Raw genomic sequence first — 24,453 nt, forward strand, 5'->3', positions numbered from 1 at the left:
CTTCATCTTTACAAAATTTTCAATAATAATTGCTCAACTTCAACTACCCATATCTCCTTCAATACAGATCTCCCAAACACAAAATTATATTCCAAAACGAAGATAATTTTGTGTAGATTTTAGAACTTCAGGAATCGCTTAAATCCGACTTACAAGTAAAAAGTTATCAACTTTGCAATGAGAGTGATCCAGAATTTTCGTATGCAGAATTTTCCAAAAATCAGCATCAGACCCAGATATTAAAACACACTTTTCTCCATCTTCACAAACTCCCTGAATGCAAACCTTATATGCAAACTGTAGGGAATTTCATAAGCTTTCCAAAAAGTCCAGAATCGCTTCAATCGGAATCATAAGTAAAAAGTTATGCTCCTCTTACTGACAGCTGCCCCAAAATTGTGAAAATCAGAATTGGAGATTGATGAACACGAGTTTCATCTCTCTCTCTCTCTCTCTCTCTCTCTCTCTCTATCTTTCTTCTAAGATCCACCAACATCATCGACTTTTTATCCAACTACGAAAATTACCCGACTTTATTCCAACTATACTTAAGACATACAATCTATCAAATTAATCCATCAACTCATCTTTTCCTTCGTTACGATTTCACCAATTATAAATCCACATCCAATACAATAGTAACAATTAACACAGTAACAATTATTTAATCAAATCGTCACAACGCAAACAAAACAATTAATCCATGGCAATTTCATAGAATCCCAATCCCACATACGGTTTATCATAATCTCGGTTATAGAGATTGAACCCCACCCTTACCTTGGTTTTACGGTCGATCTCAATTTTTCTGATCGAATTCTTGATCTGGCTTTCGGTCTACGTTTTCCTCCAATGACAATTTCCTCTAACCCTTGTTCCTCTTTTCCTTCTTTCACGTATTGATTCCTTTTCTTTTTCTTATTTTTTTCCAAAATAACTTATATATTACTTAATCAAATAATAATAATAATAATAATACTATTTCTCCATAATGTCTTAACCAACTAACCAACACCTCCAACTAACCAACACCTCAAATATTCGGGGACCGTCCTATGAAGTTGTCAAAATTCCCACGATGAGCTTTGCCGATAACGGCTAGTTTTTCAGTCTTCTTCCGCTTGCGCCTTCTGCTCCTCCCTCTTTCTCCCTCGTTTTCTGTTCTCTTTATTCTTCCATGGATGCTGCTTTGTTATTTCCTGAAACCCACACGATTGCTCCCTCTCTGCAATCTGAAAAAGTTACCAAAATCACTCCAAATGTTGTCAAACCAAAATCTTTTGCTTCGGTGGTGTCAAACAATGTCTGTGACATTCCTCTAAGCCAACTCCCCATCCCATGTCTTAAAGGTGATAGACTGGCCATAACCATACCTGAAGAGGAATATGCTCTTGGTGTGGAAGCATGTAAGCATCATTTGCACGGCCGAGTGGTTTGGTCGAAGGGCTCCCAACCGCTCACGGTGGTTAATTTGAAAAGTAAATTGTTGGAGTTGTGGCCGTCCATTGGGCAATGGGGTGTTACCTCTCTCGGCAAAGGCTTTTTCGAATTTGCTTTTTCCTCGCTTGAAGATGTTCAGCGTGTCCGCTCTGTGAATGCCTGGTCCCTTCCTAATGGTTTGCTTAAACTCTTCCCATGGACTAAGGATTTTGTCCCTTCTACGCTGAAGCAAACTTCGGCTCAGGTTTGGATTAGGATTCATGGTCTTTCTCAGGAGTATTGGCGGCCCAGAATTCTTTTTGCTATTGCTAGCAGTATAGGAACTCCGATTTGTATTGATTCGGCAACAAATAAATCTGCTTTTGAAAGACCATTCGGTCATTTTGTTAGAATCTTGGTTGATTTGGATCTCACCAAAGATCTAAGTTATAAAATCCTTGTTGAAAGGGTTGGCTTTGCGTTTTTTGTTGACATTGAATACGAGAAAATCCCTGAGTTTTGCTCCTTTTGCAATTGCATAGGGCACTCTATTGTTAATTGCAAGAAAAAAGAACAAGCTAGTGATAAGGGAATGCTTCAGGCGGGATCTAATGACAGAAATGGATATAAACCAACGGGCAGAATATTCACAACTGGAGAGAGTTCCAAAATCAACAATGATGCCCATACTGGGAATGTGGAAGTTGCTGAGCCGATTGTAAGCTTGGAAGATCCTATTCCCCCTGCACCTGTTCAGGACAACATTGTTGTGGTTTCTGATAACAGTATTGACACAAGCTCCATTATTATGGTTCCTGTGCTCACTCCTATACCTTTAGGAACTGATGTAATTTCAACTGGTGATTTTGTGGATGCTACTCAAATGATTGAGGAAGTTCCAGAGACACAACTTGATGATAGGTTTAAAGCTAAGGTCACTAATTTTCTGAGGGAATCTTGGGACAACATGGCTGATCAGGAGGACACAGGTGTGGATCTGTTTCAACAAAAAGATTTTCAGCTGGTCACTAACAAGAAAAAGAAGAACAAGAAATCTACTGCTGTTTCTACCACCAGGAAATTTTCTGGTTCCAAACATCTTTCTTTATGAAGTGCTTATATTGGAATATTAGAGGTATTGCTAAAAGCTCCTCTAGAGTTGCTTTAAAGAATCTGCTATTGAATAACTCTCCTGAGTTTGTTTTCCTTGCTGAACCTTGGATGGATTATAATAAATTCCCCCACACTTGGTGGTTCAGGTATGATTTTAAACCATTTGCTTTCAACATTAGGGAGGGTCTCCTTCCCAACTTGTGGTGCTTTTGCAAGACTGATATTAATCCTACGATTTTGGCGATTGATGATCAACAAATCTCTTTTTCTGTTAACTATAACGATAATGTTTTTGGTATTTCTGTTGTTTATGCCTCTACATGTTACACTGCTAGAAGGAATCTCTGGACTAACCTCAATTCTATTTTGAATAACCATAAGATTCCTTGGTCCTTTATTGGGGACTTTAATGCTATCATCAGTGCGGACGAGTATAGAGGCTCTCACTCACCCTCAAGCATTCCTATGAGAGAGTTCTTCCATTGGTCAGATTCTAATGATCTTATTCATCTCCCCACTGCTGGTAACAATTTCACTTGGAGTAATGGTAGAAAAGGTAGGAAGCTTACTGAAAAGAGGCTTGACAGGGTGATTTGCAATTTGGATTGGCTTGATGTTTGTAGTACTGTGATGTGCAACACTCTTCCCAAAATTAGATCTGACCATTACCCGGTTTTATTTACTTTCTTGACTGATAAGATAAAGTTTAAATCCCAATTCAAGTTCCTTAGAATGTGGTCCTTTAATGATGATTGTGAGAGAGTTATTAAAGAAGCTTGGAGCATTAATGTTTGTGGCTGCCCCATGTTTATTCTTGATAAAAAGCTCAGAATTCTTAAAAGCAAACTTAAAGAGTGGAATAAGACCACCTTTGGGGATGTTAAGATCAAGGTCATGGATGCTGAAAAAGAGTTGAACAGAATACAAACTGCTATCAGTCAATCTGGTTATTCTGATCTTCTGCAGGTGGAGGAAGCTAAAGCTCAGCATAGTCTTGAAAGAGCTCTGATTATCGAAGAGGAGTTTTGGAGAGAAAATGCTAACATCAAATGGCACACTGAAGGAGACAGGAACACCAAGTTTTTTCATACATATGCCAATATTAGAAGGAAAAAAAGCCTTATATCTGCTATGACCATTAATGATTCTGTTATAACTGACTCTAATACTATTGAAAATCATCTTGTCAATCACTTTACTAATCTCTTTAACCAAGATTGTTTGTTGCAGGATTCTGGCCTCATTAATAGGGTCATTCCTAACCTTGTGAATATGCACACTAACTCTATGCTTACTAACATTCCCAGTGATAGTGAAATACATGGTGCTGTCATGAACCTTAATTCTAATTCTGCCCCTGGCCCGGATGGTTTTAGTGCTTTTTTCTTTCAAAAGTACTGGAACATAATTGGTAGGGATGTTATTAATGCTGTGAATCAGTTCTTCATTCAGGATTGGATCTTGCCCAATTTTAATTCTAACACTTTAATCCTTATTCCTAAAATTAATGAGCCTAATAACATCAATCACTTCAGACCTTTAGCCATTGCTAACTTCAAATTTAAGATTATTTCTAAGATTTTGGCTGACAGAATTGCTTGTATCCTTCCCTCCTTGATTTCCAAAGAGCAGTTTGGTTTTGTCAAGGGCCGGAACATTAAAGACAGCATTTGCTTGACTTCTGAAGTCATAAATCTTCTGAACAACAGATGCTTCAGTGGCAATGTTGCCTTGAAGATTGATATTTCCAAAGCTTTTAATACTATTAGTTGGGATTTTATCCTTAAAACTTTGGCTTGCTTTGGATTTTGCTCTAAATTTTGTAGTTGGATTAAAACTCTTCTGAATTCTGCTAATATATCTATTGGTTTAAACGGTAAGCAAGCTGGCTTCTTTAAATGCTCCAATGGAGTTAGGCAAGGAGATCCTTTATCTCCCCTTCTTTTTTGTTTGGCTGAAGATGTTCTGAGCAGAGGTATAACAAATTTAGTTGAAACTAACTCTATAAATCTGATTAAGGCTAACAGAAACTATTTAGTTCCTTCTCACACTCTTTTTGCAGACGATATTATGATTTTTTGCAGAGGGGATATCAAGTCCATTACTGCCATTGCTACTCTGCTGCAGGAATATGCTTCTTGTTCTGGCCAGCAGTGTAACAGTCTTAAGTCTATCATTTATGCTGGTGGCCTATCCTTGGGGAGATATGATGTTTTGGCCAATATTATTGGTTTCACTAAGGCTACTCCTCCTTTTATGTACCTTGGTGCTCCTATCTTTGTTGGGAAACCTAAACTCATGCATTTCTCGTATGTTGCAGATAGGATCAAAATTAAATTAGCTGGATGGAAAGCAAAGCTCCTCTCCATGGCTGGCAGACTTCAACTGCTCAAATCAGTGATTCTAAGCACCATGGTCCACTGCATTTCGGTGTATAGCTGGCCTTGTGCTCTCTTGAAGAAGATCAATTCTTGGATGCGCAATTTCCCGTGGAGTGGTAACTTGGAGCAAAGGAAAATGGTTACGGTGGCGTGGAAACACTGCTGCAACAGTTTCAAGGAGGGGGGGATTGGTCTAAAATCCCTGGACACTTTCAACTCAGCCTCTAACTTACATCTCTGCTGGCTTTTTGTTAAAGGGGATTCTTGTTGGGCTAAGCTTCTTGCGACTAGAGTTAGAAGAGGGAATAAGATCATCACTTACCATATAAAATCTTCCATATGGTCTACCATTAAGGACAAGTACCAGATTTTTTTAGACAATACAAAATGGTTAATTGGCAATGGTTTACATGTGAACTTTTGGCTTGACAGATGGCTGGAGGAACCGTTGGTTAACTCTCTTGGTATCCCTGCTAGGTTCCATAACACTTTATCTACTAAGATTAATGATTGGCTGCTGAACAATAGCTGGAACATTCCCTTGAATGTTCAAACTGCTTTCCCTAACCTGGTTTCTTTGATATCTGCTGCGGCCTTGAACATTGGCAATGCTGAGGACTCGCTGGTTTGGTGCAACTCTGCCTCGGGGGAGCTTACTATTAGCTTGGCTTATAAGACTCTTACGAAACGGGTTCCTTCTCCTGTGCAGCCTTGGATTTCTTCGGTTTTTCCTTGGAACAATTTGGTCCCTCCTTCGCACTCTATGGTGGTTTGGAGATTGCTCCATAGACGTCTGTCTACTGATGATAACATGCTGATTAGAGGCTTTCAATATACATCCATGTGCTCACTGTGCAAAGTTAATTGTGAGACCTTGGATCATCTTTTTTTTCAGTGCAATTTTGCTTCTAATATTTGGAAATGGCTTTCAGACAAGTTTGCTTTCTATGGCAAAATTTGTAATTTGCAGGATTGCATTGCCCTGATTAAAACCCAGTCTTCTTCTCAAGCTTTGGCTGTGGCTGTTTCTAGTGTTTGCAGCTCTATATACTTCATATGGAAAGCTAGGAACCAGGTCAGATTTGAAGAGAAAGCTTCCAATTGGAGGTCCTGCACTAGTGCGGTTTCTGCTAGAGCTAAGCTGGTGGGTGATAATAATGTTCTTTGCTCTAACAATGACATTAGCAACTTCTCCATCCTGAAAGGTTTCGATGTCATTATTCATCCGCGTCGGCCGGTTTGTATCAAGGAGGTTCTCTGGCACCCTCCTCCTCCGGGTTGAATTAAAGTTAACATTGATGGCTATGCCTCCGGTGATCCTTCGTTGATGGCTTGTGGTGCCATTTTCCGCGACGATAAGGCTTGCCATTTGGGCAGTTTTTGTGATTTCTTAGGTGATGGCAATGCTGCTTTGGCTGAGCTTTATGCAGCTCTTGTTGCTATGGAGAAAATCACTACCTTGGGTTGGACTAAAGTTTGGATGGAAACAGATTGTACTTTGGTGGTTAATGCTTTCACGGATGTTTCCCTTGTTCCGTGGGCTATCAGATCTCGTTGGCTGCATTGTGTGGCGGTTTCTCGCTCAATGGACTTCATGATTTCCCATATTTACAGGGAGGCCAATTTTTGTGCTGATATGCTGGCGAACATCGGGTTTTCTTTGCGTAGTTATAAATGGTTTAATTTTGTACATTCTGCTGTGGTTAAAGATTACATTCTAGATATGGAGGGTACTCCTAGGATAAGGCTTTGTGCTTTGTAAGGGGTTTTGGCTCGATCCCCCCCTTTTTTTTTTTTTCTCGTTTAATGATAATTCTCAGTTTATAAAAAAAAAAACTAACCAACACCTCCTACTTTGTTATTTAACACCTTACAACTTAATCCAAACTAAATAATATTACTATTACTAATATTATTTCTTCAACAAAATTAACTTAATTAATTCTCCGATTAATGACTAAATAATCCAACTTTAGCTTAATCCCTCTAATCGACATATTAATCCAATTAGCTTCTTAAAATAATACCGACAATTCCAATTTCTATTAGATCCAATAAATAAATCCTTTATTAATTTAATTAAATAAATAATTAAATTCGGGGCGTTACATGCGTCGTGTGATGGTATGGAGAGGTAAATGTTATGGGATAGTTTAAGAGTTATTTTGAATGAATCTGGTGGAGGTCCATGGTGTATGGTAGGGGATTTCAATGATATTAGGCATCAGGTAGAAAGGCGTAGTATTGTGTCTATTGAGAGTTATGTGGAAAATTCGTCATTTAATATGTTTATTAAGGATAATGCCCGGTAGATTTTCCGTTTTGTAGGAGACGATTTATTTGGTATCGTGGGGATGGTCGAGTTATGAGTCTGTTGGATAGATTTCTGGATACTTAAGAGTGGTGTAATATTTGACCTAATTGTACTCAGTGGGCATTTCCTAGAGGTATCTCTGATCATTGTCCACTGGTGTTGACTGTTGATGGTCATAATTGGGGACCACAACCTCAACGTATGTTGAAATGTTGGGCGGATTTACCAGGGTACCATGATTACGTGGTTTAACAGTTGAGGTCTTTTCAGGTGGAAGGGTGTGGTGGATATGTTTTGAAGGAAAAGTTTAGGTTGATCAAAGGTAGTTTGAGATGGTGGCATCATCAACATACTTAGAATCTGGAAGGGGAAATTTCAAAGGTAAACTAGTGTATTAATTCCCTTGATGTGAAAGGGGGACAATTTTCTTTAGAGAAGGTGAGGAGGTTGGATTACATGAGTTATCAGTTGAATTGGGTTCTTTATCTAAGTTAAACTCTAGTATACAATGGCAAAAGTCAATAGTGAATTAGTTGAGGGAGGATGATGCAAACTCAAAAATTTTAATAGGTTTATGGCTTCTAGATAAAGGTCTAATGCGATTATATCCTTATGCATGAATAGTTATATTGTGGAAGGTGTGGCTTCGATTATGAATTCCGTTTTTCAACACTTTCTGTGATACTTTAAGGCGGGTGTGGGAAATCGGCCAAATATTGATAATCTGGCGTTCATAACTCTAAGTACCACACGAATAACGATATGGTACGCGCATTGTTATCAAAAATATTTAATATTAATAAAAAATTAATAAAAAAACTAAAAATAGAAAGATAAAATATTAAAGAAATTTATCAAATTCAAACTATATTATTTAATAATATAGAAATTTAAGAAAATGATTGACAATATTCCATTTTTTGAAATTTAAATCAATATTTTCATTTTCCTCGTTTTATTTCAATAATTTCTCTCTTTTATGACATGAAAACATGTGCATAAAAATATTTTTAATAATATTTATATTATAAATGTAATTTTTTCATATATATAAAAATATTTTGATCAACTATAATTTCTTTTCCTGTATATAAATATTTTTCTTAGCATTGTTTATAAAATATTTAGAATTATATCAAACTTTTTTTCCTTTTATAAATATAACTCATTTATAGAAAAGATTTTGATCAATAATATATGTACAAGAAGTAATCCCCTTTATCTATGCAAGTAAAAAAACATATTTTGATCTAAACCATTGAGAAAAATATAGATAGTTAAATAAATCTAACATATTTTGTCTACTTTACTAAAGAGGAACTTAATTGAGCTCCAAATTGAATCCTCATCTTAGATATCACCATATAAAAATAATAATATACATATTTGTGTCACTAGAGAAAAATATAGATGACTCTTAAATAATACATAACATTATAAAGATCATTTAATAGTCTATAAGACTCGAAATAGATTTCTTTAAGATATTCATTAAAGATGTTCTTATAAAATGAGAAGAAAAATATATAAGATGAATTCGTCATCTCAATAATATAATTATAATATAAGAAATATATTACTTTTAAACATATTGATATAAATTTCATAATAATCTATTTAATAATTTATTATAGATATTTGATTTGAATAATTGAGTATATGCAAGTGAGGAGCTCATGCAAGACATGCTAACCCTCTAAAAAAATGCCTATTAATACGATAGTTTAAGATTTTGTATGGTGTTTAAAAAAGAGCTTTGCTATCTCTACACCATTTGCCCTACATCGTATCAATACACCGTAAATATTAACAAAAGGAAATATTTTGGCATGGAAATCAAGACAATGCTGTTTATTAAAAAATTGAAATGTATGCATACATTTCAAGTATAATTATACGGTGTAGTTGTAAAAAAGAGTGTAAGTTTAACTATTCTCTTTAAAAAATACTGTTTGAAGATGAAGATGTGAATGTTTAACAACAAAATATAGGTTTGATCTATATTTACATGTATTCATAAATTTAAGAATACCATAAATGTTAACAACAAACACCGTGACCATAAGTATTTTTGAGATCAATTTACTATAGTGCATAAGAAAAATTTTACGATATTTTTTTATTTAATTTGATCTTAGTTTATATTACTTATACCTATACTTATAGATATACGACTTAAAAAATATTAATGATATTTTTTTATTTAATTTGATCTTAATTTATATTATCTATACATATAGATAAAAGGGATAGAGAATTTATCAATAATATTTTACCAAAATTATTTTTTATCAATAATATATATATATATATATATATATATATATATATATATATATATATATATATATATATATATATATATATATATATATATATTCAAGTAAACATGCTTTTCCAGAACCTGCTTTTCTGATGTTTTACATTTCCAACAATCTCCATGTACTCTTGAAAAAAAGAATGTATGAGAATGTTCTGAATTTGTTGCTCAAACTCAACGAATTGATGGCCAAAAAGTTTACCATGCACAAGAATGAATGGCTAGCTCTCATGATACTACTGAAAGAAAGAGAAGAAAAGTGATTAAAGGAGATGGATTCTGCTCTCATGATACTACTGAAAGAAAGAGAAGAAAAGTGATTAAAGGAGATGGATTCTTCACCAAACATGAATACTAAATATTGTGCAACACATCTGATTAGAATTCAATTTCAAAAAAAAATAAAAATAGATCCAGTAAAAGTAAATACTATTCTAATATAAATTTGTCACACTTGTATTAGATATACCAAAAGAAAATATGTAAATAACTCTTTATTATACATGTGCCAGAGTTAATTATCAATTATTATACATTCAAAGAGGCTAAAAATTAAGTCAAAATCTACGACCTATATAGCACCACTCAAGAAAACTTTCAAATCCATTTTAATATTAGTTACCTGATAAAAGCGTAGGTACACATGAATTGGTATAGGGTTAAATATGTTTTTAGTCCTTATAAATACGCGATCCTGCAATTTTGGCCTCTGTAAAATTTTTCTTCGAATAATAGTTCCTTGCAAATTTTCCCATCCACACTTTTGGTCCCTGCCGTCAAGTGTTATTGACGGAAGCTGACGTGACACTAGTTGCGGGGATTTTAAACCTCCTCTAAACTAACCCAGAAAAAAATAAAAGAATTGGTTCTGAATTTTTCACAAACACCTTACAAGCAAGTCTTGTTGATTCAAAACGAGTAAACCACTCCATCTCTAGTGCTGCCGTCGATGTAGAAATCGTTGATTCTACATTGATTGAGAGTAACTTTTTCAGATCTCTTCAACCTCTGCAGGAATTGTTAGGGAGGAAATTTGTTTTCCTCTACCTCTACTATGCTCATAATCTCACAATATGTGAATAATGTAGCAATTTTCTGGGCAGCGTGTTGCAGAACGGCGTTCTGCGGTGGATCAACAAGGCAACAATTCGACAGAAGTGACTATGTTTTATGATAAAAGAGAACCCGAACCTAGCTCTTGATAGCCAATGTGAGGAATTATGATCAATTAATTTCTTAGGATTATACATACACTTGATATATATATAAGTTGTCACGTAAAGCATAAATTTTGAAGGCTTATAGTTAGCTTGTAACATAATTTCTCTATATCATTGTACCACCAACAATTTCTCTGTTTGCATCACTCTGAAGCTATGACATATTTTCAACATACATGACAATCTTCTACAATCAACATTGGTGAATTTCCAAAATATATTTAGAAATTTACAACAATTATAATGTTATTGACATATAAAACATCACACAATGTATTTGTTGATTCAGTGGCTGTGAAGCATGCTTTTTAAATAGCAAGTAAACAAAAATATAATATAAATGTTATACTAGTTTTAAAAGAATTCAACCCTGCAATAGTATTTCTTACTGATATAAGACTATGCAAACTTAACTAGAGAAAAGGACATGCATGTTTTACATTTTAAATCATCCTTCAAGTACCTCAACATGGCTACTAAAACTAAAAAGTACCTCAACATCCTTTAACTCCCTTTTCCAAATATTGCACGTTAGTTCAATGGATGTGATTCATGCTTTTATACAGTAAGGAAAGAAAACTATAATATAAAATTTAGACTAGTTTTAAAATAATTCCACCCTACAGTTCTTACTGGTATGAAACATAATAAATAGAAAGAGCCAAAAAAATTAAGTTGTGTAATTCTCATCACCGAATAATTCTCCTTGTGAGAACACTTGCTAGAGCTAAACCAGGAAAGGTGGAACTGAATGTTATGAGTTAAGGTGGAAGTGTGAACATATCAACGAGTGAAGTAAACACTACAATCATTGGTATTATATATACAGATAAGCATCTTGCTATATATAAAGTTGGAAAAGTGCTTCTTCCTATGGATTTATGATTGAATCAACAAGACTTGTTTGTAAGGTGTTTGTGAAAAGTTCAGAACCAATTCTTTTGTTTTTTTCTGGGATAGTTCAGAGGAGGTTTAAAACCCCCGCAATTAGTGCCACGTCAGCTTCTGTCAATGACACTTGACGGCAGGGACCAAAATTGTGGATGGAAAAATTTGCAAGGACTATTATTCGAAGAAAATTTTTATAGGGACCAAAATTGCAGGGTCGCGTATTTATAAGGACTAAAAACATATTTAACCCTATATATTTTATCATGCCTTCAATTATATGTTTTGGAGTATCTCACCCTTTACTTGTTTCGCTGTTGCCTTTATATTGGTAACGTGCAGGTGATCCACGAGGATGACGAGGATTAGCTCGAGTCTCTTTATTTTGATGTCGCTCTGCTCTGATAGTAGTAACACTCGGGTTGTGGGCGACGTTCTTATTTTTGGATAGGATAGTTTATGTGTACTATCTTATTATGTCATAACTTTATGTAATGATGATAACATGATGGCATGTATATTTTTATGAACATATCCGTTGTGTTGTGAATATTCATATGTTGATATGATGATATATGATATGGATCGGTATATCCGACTTTTGATTTTGATGATATGCATTATAATGCAAAGTGATGGAAACACGAATATATGATACCTCAATTTATGTTTGGATGAAATTTTGAAACTCTGATTTTATTATTAAATTACGAGGGGTAGAATTGGGGTGTTACAGTGACTGCACGAGTCTTTGGTGGATGAAGGATTACCATTTTGGCATCATCATCTAGTTGACCTCCTGGTGTGCGAGGGATACCCGTTAGGATATGGTCCTTCTTTGATGCATATTGGTGATAGACGAGAGATAACCATTATGGTTTCTACTTTGCTCAACCTTTGTAAAGATAACCATTGCTATATCCTTAGATGCGCACTCCTGCTGAGTTTTAAATGCTCAATCAGATTAACTGAACACTACCCTGCCCCGGTTTAAAAATAAGGGTTTTTTCTGAACAGAAAAGAAACTCCTACTTCGAAGGCTCAGAGAGGTTAACGAGGGTTTCACTCCCTTATATCTCCAGTGTTTAGGGATTTGAAACAATGCATGTACATCTTCAACAGGGCTCTACTCAAAAGCATACAAGCTGAGATTTTGCATTTTATTTTTCATCATTCTCCCTCCAACTTTTGCTTGGGCGAAAGGATTGGTAATGTTGGTATCAAAATGCCAAAAAAAAAAATTTATGAGTGAAAACGAATGGATGAGTGCAAACAAATGGATTAAGTAAAACTAAAGAATTACTTTAAGACAAACATAATCAATGTATTAAAATTAACATTAAAAAATAGACAAAGTTCTACATGCAGACAATGTTTAGACAATAAAGCAAGATACAAATGAAAATGCAGTAAGGATACAAAAGATTGCCATCGTTGAGGAAACTTGGCCTCCGTCTGGACTTGTTGCTCCTGGCGATGCACTTTGCGGTTTTGACATTTGTTGAGTCAAATGAGAATTCAATTCTGGCTGTCTGGTGTGAAAACACTAGCCTTTGAATCAAGAGGGTCTTGTACATTATCTCTGAATGACATACAACATTAAATTAGATGGCCAGGTGCACCGGAATGATAGTCAAAGTAGGCGTCAGGATCAATCCTCGTAGGATAAGGAGGAATGAAATGCTTCAACTGTTCGGTTTCCTTTAATGAAAACTTGGGCAATAGAGAGAATAAATGAAGATGAGGCCCATGAACTATATCAAACCCATTTATTGGTTTCCTCGACCCTTGATGATCTGCATGAGCATTCAGATGATGCGGATTCTGATTTATCAATTGATTCTCGCAACTTGGAACAAGCAATGAGTGTTGGGAAGACATCCTCAGAAGTACAAGTTGCGAACGATACTCAGGAATTACAACATATGAAGTAGGGACTGATCGGTATAAACCATTAAAAATCAACACAAGTGCCCTTGTGTCGAGCAAATCCTAGACTTTATGTTTTGCAATCTTTGATTCGATGATCAGATGCCCTAGAATGGCTAGCACATCAAGAATTGATATAGAAATCAGGATAGATATTGATGGTAAGAGGACCCAAAGCATAACTCTTAATCAACTGATCTTCCCACAAGCGACGAAGTAGCTGGGCAAAAGTCATCATGATCGCACCAACTTGCAACTCATACTTTTGTCTCTGCTAATAAGCCTTCCCTTTTGGATTTGTTTGGGAAACAATGCACTGGCTGCTGAGATGGAAACTCTAGGAGCCAAAATTATAGTGACCCAAAACGGGAAGTAGGACCTCGAGAATAAGATGTAACAGATGTAACTATCACCATTTGGAAAAGGATTGTCTTGCATGGTCAAACCATCTAGAGAAAACATAAATGTCCCTGCGGCAAGCGAAACTTAAATCCTACTTATAGTTCTCAACATCACCAGGTGCCCCAGAATAGAACTCACACCTAGCATCCTCATCATCATGAATGGAATTTGTAGATGGTAACGAAGTACAAAGCTTAACCAGTTGCAACTCAAGCAAGCGTGGAAGCAACTGAGCATAAGACATGAGAACCAGGTAAAACTATCCTTTAGGCCTCCTTTTGTCTTTGCTACAAACATATCGTCTTCTTTTCCCAACAAGGTATTTAAAAACTCCATGATCAATTTCACCTGAGTCCTCAGCTGACTTTTTCCCCCTCTTAAGAGTTTCTGATCATGGGTCATAACTTGAATGTCCTCATAAACTAACCCAAATGAATTTTCTTCTCAATCAAATCCCCATAAAGTTGTTCCATGTCTGGTCTCTGAACTCGTAACAGTAAGAGGTCAAAACTTGCGGTTTCAAAGATAAAACCAAATATGAATAGGAAATCCCCAACTCTGAACATGTAGCAGGAAAAGTCGCATTTGCAATTCTGAAGAGAGTACCAAGCCTGAATAAGGAACCTCAACTCTGAACACCTGATATGCATGAGATGTATGGGATGCATGGTATACATGCAATGACATGTTCATTCATTTCCAAGGAATCCTCATGCTTTGATTTTAAAATCTTAGACAAGTATGACGTGGAAAAGCTCGATGCACAACTTAAAGATATGATTCCTTGGAAATAATGGAACATGCATGCTAAGAATGTGGTTAACCATGTTATGTATACATAAATATGGGATCAAGGTTCCCAAAATAAATGGGCAACCACTGTGCTGCTGAATATCTGTTGAGTGACCTCTGAGTATATTGAATATACCAGGATCAAAAGTGTGACATCCATTTTGAAATCCTCATAATACCATGGACAATAAATATAAACCAAATAAAGGTCAGATACCATCATGGAACACAAATAAACCAAGTTTGAATATCATAGGATCAAAGGTCTGGCATAATCATAGAATACCAAGGAAACCATAGTCACCAACATAACGAGAGTCACCAACAGTATCTTTACCTGTAAGAATAATTCTCGCCCCACTCACGGGTGTAGTCTAGGTCATGGTAAGGACAATGGGGTAACTCGAGAGTCGTGAGTTCTCCTGCTAAGTATTATCATCGTAACATCTACATGATGATGATAATATCACATTTGAACCTCGTCCGAGCACGGGGTCTCCTGATTACGCTATCCCATGACCTCACGTCACATAGCCATCGAGAGTCCGCTCTAGTCCTAAGTGTTCCTACGTAAACTCATAACATGTGTATTGGGCCTTTTACCACTTGTAACAACCCAACCCGCCAAAGAAAATCCAGAACAGTCCAGACAAATCCAGTATGCGGGAAATAAAGGCTCACATAGAATGCAATGCAAACAGGTAATTATACAAAGCAATAAAACAAACACCCAATGACAAAAGTAAACAAGCAAGCGCTAGGATTGACTCGCTTAGGGATTGGACCAGCAAGAGGTTAATCACTCTCCCCAGCAGAGTCGCCAGCTATCGCTCCCGATATTTTCCATAGCCGAAAATCCAAGTACAAACGCGAGGTGGTGAAAAAATAGAAAATAGAGTCGCCAGCAAAGTGTATTTATCCCAAGAGAAGGGAAAGGGAACACTGCATAAACCTAAGGAAAGGATAAGACAAAGTCATCGCGACCAGAGAAACATGTAAGAGAGTCGGTTACGCGAGGGGAAGGTGTTAGCACCCCTCACGTCCATCGTATTTGATGGGATCCACGCTTGCTTGTTGTCTAATGGGTGTAAAATTAAATTTTATGTCTATGTACAAAGCTAATCGAAATGCATGCAAAAGAAAGGAAAAACAATGTAGGGAAAATAAAGAATTATGCTCGCACGGGCCCCACCCTGCTGCCGACGTACCCTTTTGAGGGATCAGAGAAACCGTAGTTCGGCTATCTAATTTTGTTTGTTTTTGTGTTTTTTAGGTGGCTGATATTACATTCACACTCCGCTGCTCGACCTTTGGAGACTCACGCATGGGATGGAGCGGAAATAACACGTCCGATAAAAGAGAAAAATTAAAAGAGTTTGTTTGTATTTTTTTGAATGCAATGCAAAAGATAGCCCTACGTGAAAGGGTAGTCTACCTAATGTCGTCATGTATGGATAGCAACCTAAAGTCTATGGCTCAAGCGAAGAGCCGAACCCTAAGGGAGCATGCAAAAGGTGTCTCGTATAAAGAGTAGAGGGAGACGCACGCATGGAGAGTAAAAGGGTGTCTTCGATAGAGAGCTAAAAGATTTCTCCGGTAGAGAGCTAAGAGGTGCCTCCGGTAGAGGGCTAAAGGATGTCTCCGGTAGAGATCAAAGGGGTGCCTCCGGTAGAGGGCTAAAGGATGTATCTGGAAGAGAGCTAAGAGGTGCCTCCGGTAGAGGGCTAAAGGATGTCTCCGGTAGAGAGCTAAGTGGTGCCTCAGGTAGAGGGATAAGAGATTTCTCTGGTAGAGAGCATAAAGGATGTCACACACTATCATTAGGTATAATGCGGTTTGGACCGTTAGGGGTCCGAAGAATGTCAAACATCGCACAAGGTATCAAGTCACCTAGGCGACAAAGTATAAGCAAACATATGAACAAGCAATCGAGTATCACTCGAAAAGAAAACAAGTACAAGGCACTGGCCAAGTAGTAATGGGTGGGGTCCCTCCATAGCCAAGGAGAGCGAATCATCCGAGTCAACCAAGCATTAGACCAAACAGCAATAAGGAGATCAGACTATAGACAAGAGGGGCGCGTCCCTCTCAGCAACCAAGTCGTCATACTATGGGAAATAAGGGTTTCTTAATCCCGGTATCATGTCACCAGGGCAAGAAGGATCTGGGGGAAAGAATGGTGCGTGTGTACACCAATCATCAACGTCGAGCCATGTGAGCTAAAGAGAAGTTGTGGGGTTTGATTACGAAACCCTTTTCCACTTTATTGACTCGATAAGATCTGGGCACATGTACAGAGTTCATAACTTTCAAAAAGTGAGCATATGGACGACACTTCTTTGAGGAATTTTAATGGTGCCCTTTTTGGGTCTTAATACCATGGTACCTGCCGCAGCACGAAAAGTAAACAAACACAAACATAGCCTCTTTGGAGGACTTTCAAATCATATGTAGAATTGCCTTAAACAAGTTTTTAAATAAACCAGAGGGGCTCCTGACATGATCAGCAACAGAGATTCCCATCATACATCTTTATTCCTACTTCTCATGGCAAGGAAAGCGATAAATAAATGCTATAAGGGATGTAGATAGGCTCAATAAGTATACCGAATGGGTATCAATCCATTAGCAAAAGCACGCTAAGAATAGAACTCCCCGAGATCCAAGTTACATCCACAAGTAACATGGTCAAGATGCTTCTTCAAAACATTAAAAGCAAGTATGTACAAATGTCGATTGCGGAAATAAACCACAACCGCACCCTGCAAACAAAATCTATATACAGATAATGTACAATAATATATATACGTCTCGCATGAGGGGCAAGAACGCAAGTGGTATCCTAGACATAAAGTGGAATATCGAGCATCCGGCATGAGAAATGCGGCATCCCACAAATAAAGTGGAATACCGAGAAAGGCATGTAATGCCGAATGGCTCCATAGAATCCTTACACAAACTCACAAAAAATGTTAGAGATAACAAGGAAACAAGCTAAATGTACAACAAAGGTGTGATACATGAAAACCCGAAAAATAACACAAACTAGTTAAAGTAACTATGTAAATTAACAAAATGTGTGCGAACGGTATCTGTATCTAGCAAAATAAAGTGCAATAGTATGAAAGTGCTATTTAAATATGAATACAAGTTAAATGGAAGTCAATGAAACTATCTACATATCAAACGAAATCAAAATCGGTAAAAGTCAACAAAGAATGTCAAAAGTAAATATTATCGGAATCGAGCAAAATTTACATGGAAGCTTGGAAACGTCCCTACAGACTCAAAAACAAAGTTGGTTTTGTCAAATTCGTACCGGAAATGGCTCAAAGGGGTATTTTCGTGATTCTGGCAGTAGCGAAATCGAAAAAATAATGTGTCTGGAATGCAGAAATAATAATACCAACAGCTCCGGAATACTCAAAAAGGTATGGTTACATATAAAGAAGTCGGAAAAATGATAAACGGTCGGAAAATTATGTACAAAACGAGTTTATATCGCAAAAAGTACCAAAATCGGGTATTTGGGTCATTTTCCGATTATCTCAAGTTTTGACACTTAGAAATGGTTTTATTATGTGTCTTGAGTTAATTGGAACATAATACAAACCCAAAAAAAACAAGTATGGAAACATTTAGCATGAAATTCATAAAGTTGGAAAATTACACATGTTATGTGAAAAAACAAGGAATTGACAAAATTTACAAGTGAATGTTAAATGGTTAGTATTGAATCAAAGAAACTATGTTAATATCCTATAGCACTAGCCAAAATATGCATAAGTAAGTGTTATATTATGGCATTGGAAGATAAGCTAAATCATGTCAATGTTAGTGTTAGGCTAAAAACTAGAAAATAGTGAATTCGTAATATTAGTGTCATGAGGAAATATGACATGTTAATCTTGTTAATGTTAGATATCAAACACATGCTATTGGTGCTATATTACAAACCTATATCTAATTAGAACTAGCACAAAATGAAAGTTAACAATCTAGGCATCATTGATAGAATTTACACATCAAACACTTAGTGAAAATACACATAAACTCACTTTTAGGAGTCAAAAAACCACATTATGGAAACAATAATGCTATTTGTACACCAAAGTGTACACCTACACCGTATGTACGGACGACACTGTTCATGTACGGACGGTACTATTCATCGTCCGTACATGAACAGTGCAATATTATATTAATTTTTTTTAAAATATTATTTTTTAAAATTTTTTTTTTATGTTTTAAAAAAAATATTTGACAATACCTGCGGTTTTACCTACGGATTTGATAATATCTGCGGATTTTACTTGCGGATTTGCCTAAGGATTTTACAATACCTGCGGATTTACTTGCGGATTTACCTACGAATTTGACAATACCTGCGGATTTACCTGCGAATTTACCTACAAATTTAGGTAAATTCGCAGGTAATTTCAAATGCAGGTAAATCTGCAGGTATTGTCAAATATTTTTTAAAAAAATATAAATTTTTTTTTTTTAAAAAAATAATATTTAAAAAAATAAATAAATAACGTAAAAAAAATATTAATATAATATTGCACTGTTCATGTACGAACGGTGAATAGTACCGTCCGTACATGAACAGTACCGTCCGTACGTACACCAATACGGTGTAGGTGTACACTTTAGTGTACACATAGCATTGCTGTTATGGAAATGTCATCAAAACGAACCGGAACGATGTCACAAGCTCAAAAATAAATTGAAATGATTTATCAAAAATTATGGAAGCTTTACATGTGCGGATGGACTTAAAAAAGTGGTCGGTTTGGCCACTTTTCGGTCAAAAAACCGATTTTCGTCAAAATTCTAGAACTGCCCAAAATTGGCCAAAATTGTCCAAACCAAAATCCGTCCGCGTAGGAAGCTTCGGAACACCATAAAACCTATGCTTCCATGTAAAAAAGCTGCAATCGGATTTACGAATCAAAAGTTATGACTAAAAACGCCAATTATGTCAAAGTTTAGTTCTATGTGAATTATTTACAAACACATGGTGTGCGCAAATTGGAAACTATATTTTATGTAAAATTCTATGTTGAATATACCAACTCTAACAATGGAATTATATATCTAACTAAATCCAATGCCAAAATCCACTACAATTCACAAGAATAACAATATAATACTATAATTATCATGAATCAAAGTGTTAGAATGTTACCTCTTGAAGTTTGAAAACAATGAATTGAAAGAAAGTGACGGTGAGATTATGTTGATGATGGCGTTAGAAGGAGGAGAGGATTTCATTGGAGAGGAGAAAGATTGAGTTGAATTCTTGATTTTTGTTCTTGAGAATTGATGAATGTTCTTGAAGAGTTGATATGAAGTTGTTGGCGTTCTTGAAATTTTTAGGGTTTTTGTTCTAAAAAGTTTAGAAAACTAAAGTTAAAAAGTGTTTTTGGTTGATTTTGATCTATAAAAAAACTAAAATATGTGAGTGAGTTAGTGTTTTAGTTGAGAGAGAATGAGAGAGTGTGAAGGGAATTGAAAAATGATTTGAAATGGAAAAATATGGTTAGAATGAAAAAGTGATGGGAAAATGAATTTATACTAAAAAATAAAAATGAGGGAAAATCACATGGGTCCCACAAAAATGTTCACGCCATCAAAAATTTCCGAAAATGAAAACTTTTGATATAACGTCCATGACTGAAATTGTGACTCGTTTCCGCGAGAATTATTTCAATTGGACGAAAAATTAATGAGATACGTGCCGATTTATGACGAGAAACGTCTGAGACAAATTCATCTGATGCCTGAAAAATGTTGTTTTTATGCTTACGACAGCAAAAACGCGACAAGGTCACAGGTTTAAATTCCAAATTTCGCTCTGATTTCAACTGTGGACTTTTTGATCTACATGTCAGGGACCTCGTGTCAAGAGATGAGATTTTTCTGACGAAAGATGATTTTTTTATGAATTTTCTTGTAGACTGACTTTTGGCCTTTTCTTTGCTTTCACCCTTCCGTTTTGCCAAATAAACCAAAAACAGAAGTCTTTGGAACACCGTTCGAATCCAAAAGTACTATGAACCCAAAGATAATGTGATTTGTGACATCATGCTTCAAAAATGGACTCGATACGATAAAAATCGACCGAGTTATTATTTTTGCAAGATTGTGCAAATGGTGAAACACATCACTGAAATTTGTCAGTATTTTGCATTTTTGGAAGCTTTCTTATTGAAATTGATTCTTGGAAGTTAGAGCTTCTTGTAGACTATGTTGAGACGAATACTCAGAAATCGAAACGGTCCTGATACGGTACTCTAGAAATATTTTATGAATTTTCGAACGTTGTAAGGAACAGTGAACAACAGTATGCATTTTGTCACTATTTTTGCAGTAAACTTGCTCAAATGAACAGTAGAAGTTTTGAAAAGGCTGGAAGACGAAATAAACGTCTACTGTAGCTTGATGAAATATGTACAAATGATGAGGGCAAATTTTGCGGTGCAAGAGCTACGCGACTACCTTGTGGCTCGGTTCAATGGTCAAGTGGTGGCAGGCGATGTTTGGGTCGAATCCGGGCATTTCTGAGGCGCTTCGTGCGAAGAGATAGGCGTTCTCCCGGAGGCATGCCTTGAGTTGTTCCTTAGTCAGCTCAGGCAGATCTGCACCGATTTTAACTCCCTTCTTTGGGTTGTCGCCCAGGGAAACCAGCTCGAAATCTTCGTCCGGTATGGGCCTCGGGGCGAACCGTTCAGCGGCCAAGGAGCATTCTGGATGGTCTTCGATCATAGGGTATTTTCCCTTCTTCTTTCTTTCTGCCAAGTCATCCATTGAGAGTCGACTATCGAGTTCAATTGTGTCGACCCGAGGGATTGGCTTGACCTTCTCGAAGGAGTCCGGAGTTGAGACTTTCCCCGTAACCTTCGGACGGGGAGTGATGGTGTGGAAACCTTTGGCACCTCCTTCGAAGCATCTATGGGCCGCGTGGACGTCGCCTGGTATAGTGGCGACCAGCCCCCTGGGTGTATAATACTTCATTTTGAGGTGCACAGTGGAGGGGACGGCGACCAACTCGGCCAGGGTTGGTCTCCCGAATATGCACTGAAAAAGAGAGGGGCAATCGATAACCAGAAACTTGGTCTTGATTGCCCTTGATGTTTTACCTTCGTCGAAGGTGACTATGAGGTCTACAAACCCCCATGGTCTCGTAACTTCCCCGTTGAAGCATTGAAGATCCGAGCCGGTGTAGGGGTGAGATTAGACTTGTCAAGTTGCAGCGTTTTCAATATATGTGTGTACATGATGTCTACCGAGCTGCCTTGGTAGACGAGGATTCGATGCACATCAAAGTTAGCCATCCTTTCCCTGATGAGGAGAGGGATGCTATAATTCGGTGACTCACCAAGCAGTTCTTCCAAATAAAAAGACAGCGGGTGGGATTTACCGGTGGTCTTGTCCAGGGTCACATTGAGCCTCGTTGTTGCTTCGATGAGTTGCTCGAAACACCTCTTGATCTTACCCACTGGGGATTTGTTGAACCCCCCTTCTCTGATCAGCCCTTCAATAGCGTCCTTAAGATGGATACAGTCTTCTGTCGTGTGACCATGGCTCTTGTGGTACCTACAGAATTTGGATTTGTCCGTCCTCGGTTTCGCAGCAGTCGGTCGAGGAGGACAAATGCCAGCTTTTTTGAACTCATTGCTCACGCATTCGTTTAGGATAGTGTCACGAGCCTTGTTTAATGGAGTATAATTGGTATACCGCCCGGAAGGACCCTTGAAGTCCCTCAGGTTGCGAGACCAATCCCCCATCTTCCTTTCTCCTCGACGTGAAGTCGAAGGATATTCATACCTGGAGTTTTTGGGACCCTCCCGATGTCTGAAATCATGGACGTTGTTAGCCGCCTTCTTCTCTTCGTACTTGATGTACGCTTGATACTTAAGTAGCAGGGCTTCAAATGTGTCTGGAGTCTCGATCCCGACGGCTTTAGTAAAGTCACTCAGAGGGAGGAGTCCTCGCTCGAGCAAATATTTCTTCATCCGGTCGTTGGTCTCGACTTGGATGGCTTCTCTGTTGAATCTTTCGATCTATGCTCGGAGAGATTCGTCTTTTCCCTGGACTATAGCCTCCAGGGATGCTTCTGATTTAGGGTGTCGATGGGAGGCAGTGAAGTGCCTACAAAATGTTTTTTTGCATATTTTTCCAAGACGTGATCGACTCGGAAGGCAGGCTTTTATACCATGCCATAGCCCCTCGACGGAGCGTCGTTGGAAACAATCTGCACTTTATAGCGCCCCTGACGTCCATGTAGGCTAGATTTTCCTCGGTGTTCTCAACATGCTCATCGGGGTCGGTGGTCCCGTCGTAGGCGTCGAGCTTGGGAGGTTTCTCCATTCCTGGAAGTAGTGAAGCCGCCAGGATCTCCCGAGAAAATGGGTCATAAGGCTCGTTGTCGTCTCCAATGTCCGGAGAAGGGGGTGTTCGCTCGTGATCACCTCCCCGGATCTTCTTGGTTTTGGAGGGCTCTCCCCCCGGAGAGGTGCGAGTTTTCTTCTGTCGAAGGCGGGCCTCGTCTTCATGGTGTGGAGGGAGATGGCGTCTCGGAGACGGGCTGCGTTACGCACGTGTAGCTTGGTCCCCTGATTGTGAGAATTGGAGGTTCTAAAGGAGCTTGGTCCTCTGATTGATGGCAGTGATCAAGGTGACGACTTTTGGGGTCGCACCTTCTGGGATCTCCATTAGCTGGAAGGGATCTGATGACCCTTCGACCGCGCTCTCTGGAGGAATATGCACGAATGCCTTTTATTCTTAAGTGGAAGGCCTCTTGTTCTTCTGGAGTTGGGATCGCACGAGGTACGATGCCCTGTGGCATGGCCTGAATATCCGGCTCTGAATCAGGAGGCGTTTGGAAGAGAGATTTCCTTGTATCGTGAGCGTCGGTAGGACCATACATCTCAAAAGAATGATTCTTGATGATTCTTTTCTATCCAAAAAGTTTCTTTGAAAAGGGAAAGAGTTCCCACAGACGGCGCCACTGATCTTACCTAAAAGATCAGCTTTTGAGAGGCTGGTCGTGAAGAGGACTTGTCGCACGCTCGCGAAATATGAACAACAGAGTCGCCACCAATATATTTATCCCATAGGGGGAAAGGAATATCAGAAAACCTGGAATAAGGAAAGGATAAGAAAAGGTCTTGCGACCAAAGATCGGGTAAGAAGTCGGTTACGCAAGGGGAAGGTATTAGCACCCCTCACGTCTGTGGTACTCCACAGGATCCACTTATGTTTGTTCTATTCTAAGGGTGTATAAATCTAAAGTTTAATTAATAAGGGAATGCATGCAAATGAAAGAAGAAGAAACACGGGGAAAATAAGGTTTATAAATAATTGTGCTCGCTTAGGCCCCGCGACCCAATGCCTACGTATCCTTTTCAGGAATCAGAGCGCCGTAGTTCAGCTCTTTAGTTTTTGTTTGTTTTTTGTGTTTTTTAGTGGACGAAGTTACATTCGCACTCCGCTGCTCGACCTCTGGAGTCTTAAGCTGGGAATGGAGCGGAAATAACGTGTCCGATTAGGAGAAAGAATGCCCTGAAGGCAAGAGAAAGAATGCCTCGGGGGCAAGAGAGAGAAAGAGATTGGTTTGTGTTTTTTATGTGTGATTCCATGATGGACGAAAACCTACTACAAGGCATC

The 24,453-nt window shown here is 37.8% G+C and overlaps 2 protein-coding genes across 2 annotated transcripts; one reads left to right on the forward strand and one right to left on the reverse strand.

Moving 5' to 3' along the window:
• The first annotated feature begins 1,177 nt into the window (after positions 1–1,177).
• On the forward strand, positions 1,178–2,530 carry LOC131638973 (uncharacterized). Its single transcript, XM_058909497.1, has one exon. The coding sequence runs from the start codon at positions 1,178–1,180 to the stop codon at positions 2,528–2,530; it is 1,353 nt and encodes a 450-aa protein (XP_058765480.1).
• A 19,417-nt stretch (positions 2,531–21,947) lies between these two features.
• On the reverse strand, positions 21,948–22,799 carry LOC131638974 (uncharacterized). The gene has a single exon (XM_058909498.1). The coding sequence runs from the start codon at positions 22,797–22,799 to the stop codon at positions 21,948–21,950; it is 852 nt and encodes a 283-aa protein (XP_058765481.1).
• Between the last annotated feature and the right edge of the window lie 1,654 nt (positions 22,800–24,453).

This window comes from Vicia villosa, unplaced genomic scaffold (genome assembly GCF_029867415.1).
Source record: "Vicia villosa cultivar HV-30 ecotype Madison, WI unplaced genomic scaffold, Vvil1.0 ctg.002495F_1_1, whole genome shotgun sequence".
Lineage (NCBI taxonomy): Eukaryota > Viridiplantae > Streptophyta > Magnoliopsida > Fabales > Fabaceae > Vicia > Vicia villosa.